This window comes from Coenobita brevimanus, chromosome 44 (assembly GCF_032717465.1).
Source record: "Coenobita brevimanus isolate Jiangsu-jjx chromosome 44, ASM3271746v2, whole genome shotgun sequence".
Classification (NCBI taxonomy): Eukaryota; Metazoa; Arthropoda; class Malacostraca; order Decapoda; family Coenobitidae; genus Coenobita; species Coenobita brevimanus.
This window is the reverse complement of record NC_136997.1, coordinates 50369024-50376523: the sequence shown is the minus strand read 5'-3', so window position 1 is coordinate 50376523 and position 7500 is coordinate 50369024. Positions and strand designations below refer to the sequence as shown.

At 45.1% G+C, this 7500-nt stretch overlaps 1 protein-coding gene across 1 annotated transcript in view; it reads right to left on the bottom strand.

Moving 5' to 3' along the window:
- Positions 1 to 7500, bottom strand: part of LOC145398169 (acetylcholinesterase-like) — a 193861-nt gene that overhangs the window by 6126 nt on the left and 180235 nt on the right. The window contains exon 4 of the mRNA XM_080271119.1: positions 3630 to 3782. Coding sequence (XP_080127245.1) covers positions 3630 to 3782 — 153 coding nt within the window. The remainder of the gene's footprint in view (positions 1 to 3629; positions 3783 to 7500) is intronic.

Genomic DNA, 7500 nt, shown 5'->3' with positions numbered 1-7500 from the left:
ATTAAACCAACTCCATAATGACAACCAAGTTCATTCTAGTCTCAAGCAAGTCTACGTATTCTCAGCCAAGCCCATTCTGTTTTAATATAAGTTTGCGTGTTTAAAGTAGAGATTTATTAGGCTTTAACTTATGCCCATTCTGATCAAAACAAAATCCATCCTGTTATATGCTAAATTGAGATTATATTTTAACTTTACAATAAGGGAATCAAAATTTAAGCTCTCTTTGTCATAACTAATTTCCACTCCTTCCCTGCCCACCTATCTACCTTGCCCATGCCTTGTCCACTTGTCTACCTTGCCCACCTGTCTGCCTAGTTCAATTATCTGCCTTGCCCACCTCTCTGCCTAGCCCACCTGCCTGCCTTGCCCACTTATTTTCCTTGCCCACCTGTCTGCTTTGCCCACCTGTCTCTCTTGCCCACCTGTCTGTCTTGCCCACCTGTCTGCCTAGCCCACCTGTCTGCCTTGCCCACCTGTCTGCCTTGCCCAGCACCAAGGCCTGACCAGTACCGTGAGTTACCGAGGAACTTAAATAATGAAGCCCTACGCACTAAAGCTGCCCCTCTCACTCTCTCTCTCTCTCTCTCCCTGTGTGTGTGTGTGTGTGTGTGTGTGTGTGTGTGTGTGTGTGTGTGTGTGTGTGTGTGTGTGTGCAGTTATTCCTTCCTTCTTTCTTTCTTTCTCAGTGTGCTTATTCTCTCTCTCTCTCTCTCTCTCTCTCTCTCTCTCTCTCATCCGGCACTCTAACGAAGATGAATGTGACACTGTGCTTATACCTCTCCCGAACCACTTCTCTCTCTCTCTCTCTCTCTCTCTCTCTCTCTCTCTCTCTCTTCCTATATTCTTTGGGCAATCATTTTTTCATTAATTTTTGCATCTTACTTATCTCTTCATCTTTCTCCTTCTCTTCTTCCTGTTTCTTGTCCTCTTCCTCCTCCTCCTCCTCCTCTCCCGTCGCCTTTAACTTTTCATTTTTCACACACACACACACACACACACACACACACACACACACACACACACACACACTTTCTTTCTGTCTTTCTTCTTTTTCTACTAATATACAGGATGAGCAAAAATTTCTCCTTTATTACCTCCGTCTTAATTTCTCTCTCTCTAATTATGTCTGTGATTCTCTCTCTCTCTCTCTCTCTCTCTCTCTCTCTAATTATGCCCTGGATGACAGATTGGATTATAATGACAAAGATGACAAGAATAATTACAAAGGAGATGACAAAGAGAAATGAAGACAATGAGAGAAAATAAAATAATGAAGATGGTTATGATGTTGATGATGATGATGGTGATGATGTTAATGGTGATGGAGGTGAAGCTGGTGGTGATGATGGTGGGAATGTTGGTGGAAAGTATGTTTGTGATGATGATGATGATGGTGATGGTGGATGTGACGTTGATGGTGGTGGTGGGGATGTTGATGATGATGATGATTTAGTAAGATAGGAAAGTTAAGGTTGAAAATGGAAAAAGATTAAGGGAGACAATAGCGATTATAAAAGTGACACTGAGATGTTTAAATACAGCTATTGTGGGAAATGAAGTCTGTAAGATGATGATGGTGATGATGATGATGTTTCTTAACCCTTGTCTGTGTGGCCGAGCAGACCCGTCGACCACAGGTAAGCCACTGCTTTTGTGGGGCCGTCCTACAGGTACAGTACAGCACATAATCGTGTAGGGAACAGGTACCCCCTGGTGATCGGCAGCCCCTCGCAGGTTCGTACTAGTATCCTTCCCACGGCGAGGTGAATGGAAATATGAGGAGGTTTGGCTCCTGGCTGAACGCCACAGTTGCCCCACCCAGCCTGCACAGCGCCACCACGCGTAGGCTCATCAGGGCCTAATTATAGCAATGTAGATGGTAATAATGAGGGAGAGAATATACATAATGACAGAGTGAGATATTTAGAAAGAAATAAGGGGGTCAGGAGAAATTATGATGAGAATGAGATAATGATGATAATGTAAAAGATAATGATGGAGTAATGAAGGTGACAGTGATAAAAGAGACAGAGTTGAAAATAATAAATATTCATAGTGAGTGAGACGAAGACAATACCGGAGGAAGTGATAATGATGATGATTATGATGATGATGGTGAGGGTGAAAGATATACAGGACAGACGGTGATGATGTGAGGTTCAGCAATAATAATGATGACAGAACGGAAAGCGATAAAGAATAAGATAATGATAAGAAGTAATTACTAGAATACAAAGATGATGAACAGCTAATGAGATGGAGTAGATAGACACCACAGACAACGATAGATAAGATAATGTAAATGAAGAATCAGAAAGAGAAGAGGATGATGACAGTATGGCCATAGAGCTAAAATACAACAAATTAGATGACACAGAAAACGGTGATAGAGAGTAAGAGGGAAGGGGGACTTAAAGACTGATAACCACACCTTTATTTTGTATAATTTTCCCCACTCTGTCTGTCTATCTGTCCTCCTCTCTCTCTCTCTCTCTCTCTCTCTCTCTCTCTCTGCCTGTCTCTACACATTACCCCACCTTGTCCTGCCCTACTTCCCTCTGCCCTACCCAACCCTACGGTGTTGCCCTGTTTTATACTATCTTGGCATGCCTTTCCCAGCCCTATCCCACCCTTCCCTACCTTATCCTCCCCTCCCCTCGCCTAACCCTACCCTGTGCTATCCCAGCCTCTTTTACTTCACCCTTCCTCTTTACACTACCCTATTCCATGCTGCCCTACCCACCCACAATTATACCCTAGCATCTCTCGCCTTCTTCTATGTCCTCTTCAATCCATTCTAACCCTATCCCAAACTTACCTTGCCCTGCCTTGCCTAACCCCTTCCCCATCCAACCCTACCCAAACTTGACCTACTGTAACCTTACCCCACCCTGCCCTACCTTTCCTTTTCTTATTCCCTCTTGTCTGCCCTTAATCTTAACTTATCTTGCCCTGCCTAACCTAACCTCGTTCTTCTCCACCTCACCCTACTCTCCCTGTTTACTCCACCCTATCCTATCCAACCCTATCCCATCTTACCCTTCCCTATCCTGCCTACCTTACTCTAACTGTCATGCCTTACCCTATACCACTCTGTCCTACTATATCCTATCCTACCTTTTCCATCCTTACCCCTTCCTTACCCTTTCTACTGCTCAAACACACCCTCTTCCCACCCACTTCACCCTACTACACCCTGTTCCTACCTGTCCTCTCTATATAATCCTCTCTATCCTGCCTTTCCCTTCCTTATCTAATCCTTCTTCATGCTACTCTATTGCACTTTATCCCTATCTCAATCCATATTATCTATCCCTACCCCTCCTGTTTAATATTCCTACTCCAGCCTTACTCACGTGAATAAAATAGTAATACTTGTCATTCCCTACTTTCCCCCTCCTTACCCTACCCTTCCCCATACTACCCTGCCCCAGCCTATCCCAACCTACCCTAACTTACCCAAACCTATCCCGCCCAACCCTACTCCAACCAAACCCACATGCATAAAGTAATAACAGTTAGCCTCCTCTACCTTTCCCCACCTTACCCTACACTTCCCCATTCAAGCCTCCCCTCCCCAACACCATCCTCCCTATCTACCCCTCTCTACCCTCACGCCTACTCACGTGCGTAAAATAGTAGTAGTAGACTTCCCCGCCGGCGTCCCCGTAGAGCTGGGCGAAGAGGTTGGCAGCACACACGAAGAAATAGTCTCCACACAGGTCTCCGGCTGCCTGTTGATTCTGGTACCCGTCCTCCAAGTTCTCCCAGTCTGTGTACTGTGGATGCAGAGGGAGAGAGAGTTAGGCTGAGTTAGATTAGGCTAGGTTAGGTTAGGTTAGATTAGGTTAGGATTGATTAGGTTAGGATTAAGTGTGGTTAAGTTAGGTTTCGCTAAGATAGGTTAGGTAAGTTAAAATGTGTTAGACTAGGCTTGGCTGGGTGACGTTAAGCTGGGTTGGGTTGCGTAAGTTTAGGGATGATTAGATAAGGTTAGGATAAAGAAGGTTATGACGAATTAATAAGGCTAGGATAAATTGGGATAGGTTAGTTTAGGCTGTGTTTAGTTGCGCTGCTTTAGGATAGGAATAAGCAGACTAGATTGAGGTAGACCGAGTTTGGAGCTGAAAGTTTACCTATATACCTATCGACCACACGAATTTTAAGGCAAGCGGCTGATTTTTCCTTGCCTTAGCTTTCCCTAATATATGATCAGCAGGGGTTTGTTTATATCCGTGTACCTATTCGAAATGTGGGGTAGCCAGGGCCATGGGGGAAGGGGTGGATGGAGTGGATTGGGTAAATGAGGGAGTGGGAGTTGTGGATGGGGTAGGGGGTTATTGGAGGGGGTAGGGGCTCAGTGGATAGGGTAGGGGGGTAGTGCAGAGAGTAAGGGGTTAGTGGAAAGGGTAGAAGAGACAGGAGAGGCGAAATGGTGTGGCAGGAAGAGGTGTTGATTGACTGATGAAAATGCGTTGTCTAACCCTCCCCCACATTCTCCCACTCCATGTACCGTCAGGGAGGGGGTGGGGGATAGTGGAAGGGGGGTAGGGGGTTAGTGGAGGGGGATAGAGGTGGTTATGCTGGGGTAGAGGATGCGTAGGGGGTATGGACGATGAAGAAAATTGTCCTGACGGCGCAACAAGGAAGATTAATGGCAGAGTAGTTGGATGAGAGGACTGGGTGATTTTGTGGAGTGGAGTTATGGAGGGGGTAGAGCCGAGGGGGGGGATAGGTAGAGGTTTGTGGACGGCGGGGGGAGAGCAGAGGGAGGTAGGGAGGGTATGGAGAGGGATATGGGGCAGTTAGTGAGAGTAGAGACAGTGGAGAGTAGGACAGGTAAGGGGGAAGACAGAGTGAGTCAGTGAGACTTGGTTAATGAAACGATGAAGACTACTCTGTCACTATACTCTTTTCACCTCAACTTGGCCCAGATTTTCGTCCTTTGCAGCTTGTTTCACGGAGCACAGTGGCAGAAAAAGACAGTACCACGGTTCTACATTCTTTCCAAAACACCTCTTTGTGACTAGCTTCATCTTCTAGTGCTAATCTATCGCTACAAGTGAGCAATGTAATGGAAAGTTGGCAGTTTTGGGCCAAGTAAGAGAAAAAGGGGTATGACCTCCAATGTTTTCCCAGTCTGTGTGGTGTGGGGGACTCGGAGACAGGGGAAGTGGAAGGAGGAAGGGGTAGGGGAATAATAGAGGGGAATAGTGATGGCTGTGGAAGGGTAGGCGACTCGTAGGGGATGTGGAAGTTGATTAATTGCAGAAAAATTTCCTAAAGACGTAACATGGAGAAGTCAGCTGAGAAGGTTGGAGAGTCTGTGAAGGCGTGAGGGGAATGGTGGAGGAAGGTAGGGGTTGTAGAAGGATAGGGGTTGTGGAGGGGGTCGGGGAGGTGAATTGTTAATGTCGTTGCTTAACCCCGGTAGCTCTGGAAAAAAAAAATAGTCGACGCCAGGCAAGCTACTGCAATTGACGGGTCTGCTCGGACAAGAGGATCGGAGTTGAAAGGGCAAGGTGGTGTGGAAGGGAAGGGAGAGTATCTGACTGATTGAGGGAAATTGTTCTGATTGCATAACAACAGCGATAATGGAGGTGGGGTTTAGTTGAGGGGGGAGGGAACAGTAGGTTAGCTGGGGGGTTTGGGGAGTGGAGGGGGTTGGGGAGTTATGGAAAGGTAAGAATTATTGAGATAGGTGGGGGTGGGTGAGGAGAGGAAAGACAGCGAAGGGAAAACAAGCGTAGGTTAGGGATGGAGGTAATGTCAGGACTCCATATTATAATAATACATCTCATAGATAGATAGATAGATAGATAGATAGACAGAAGCACCAGCCAGGGTGTGGGAATAGGAAGTGTGTCAGCGAGAATCGACCAAAAGGAAATGAGTTTAGCAAGACTTAATCAACAGTATGCCAGTGGGCACCGGAAGCACTACATACACACAGACATACAGGGTTCTAGAATCTCCCAACGACAGTGTAGCCAACGTGACACGGGCCCTGCTAAACAAGAATGTAGGGATTAGAGAGCAGAAAGGGGCTAGCCATAGAAGCGAAAGGTCGGGGAGAGAGGAAATAAGAAGAGGGGTCCGACGAGACTTAGTAAATTACGTTCCTGTGTAATACATACACTGCTCAACTTAGACTTTCCTTGAAGATAATAAATCAAGATCAACTCCCTGTATTCATCATTAACTCCTCCTGCCTTCGACTAGCACGAATAACTTAAACCAAATCTCAAGATTTACATATTACAAGAGTCACAGTAATTATAGGGAACAGCGGCAGGGTACTCTTGGTTATAATGAGGGGGAGGCAGGGAATCGTGGAGGGGGGAGGATAATGTGAGGGAGAAGGCTGTTAGTGGATTGGGTAGGGAGGGGTACAATAGGGGATAAGTAGTAGTGGAGGGGTCAGGGGATGTGGAGAGGGGTAAGGAGCAGGGAGCCGAGGGACTATGATGAAGATAATGGAGTAGTGGAAGGAAAGTGGAGGAAGGAAACAGACGAGATACAGTTTACGGATAGCCTTTGTGGAAGAGGTGGATGAGGAGGAAAGAGTTAGTGTAGAATTTGTAGAGGTTTAAATCATTCAGTGGGATGACCAGTTTTTCATTTTCTTTATGATAGCTTTCGGCGACTGTGTTCACTTATACTCCTGAACTGGGGAGGTTCGATATAGATTATTAACCCTTTCACTGCTGCAGGTGTCCTTCACTATGAATAAAAATGCATAGATGAATGAAGGATATAATAGAAAATAAGTCACAGGATTGAAAGGGTTCAGGGATAAATGGAACTACTTTCTTACATCAACATTATAGTGCAGTTTAGTACAAAGACGAGCATTATAATTATATTAGTAGAGAATTTCAACGATGATAGAACTGAAAACAACCATTCTTACAGTGAGTGTGTATGTGTGTATGTGTGTGTGTGTGTGTGTGTGTGTGTGTGTGTGTGTGTGTGTGTGTGTGTGTGTGTGTGTGACCAGTAAAAATTCTGTCACTTTGTTCTCCGAGTCTGGCTGCGTTACGTAAGGGGGCGGAGTCTAAAGTGGTGGTGGGCGGGGCTTTACTGGCAGAGGAATAATGAACGAGGTATAGTGGACGGGGAAGGCTCATTTGATGATGGGATGGTGGGCAGCTGGTGGGAGGAGAATGGGGTCAGAGAGAGAGAGAGAGAGAGAGAGAGAGAGAGAGAGAGAGAGGAGGAGGAAATTTTTAACCAGCAGTGTAGCAGTTTGGGGTAATAAATAACAGACATGGAGTGATCAGTACTGAGGAAAAATATTTAGTAAAGTCATATAATTAAACATGAACAAAATCAAACATGAGGAGCAGAAGAAACAAAAAAATAAGAGTGTAAGCAACATGAAGTGGCAAGACATGAAGTGATAAGTACAGTAGAAAACTATTATTAAGAGCTGATAATAATAATAATAATAATAATGATAATAATAATAATAATAATAATAATAATAATAATAAT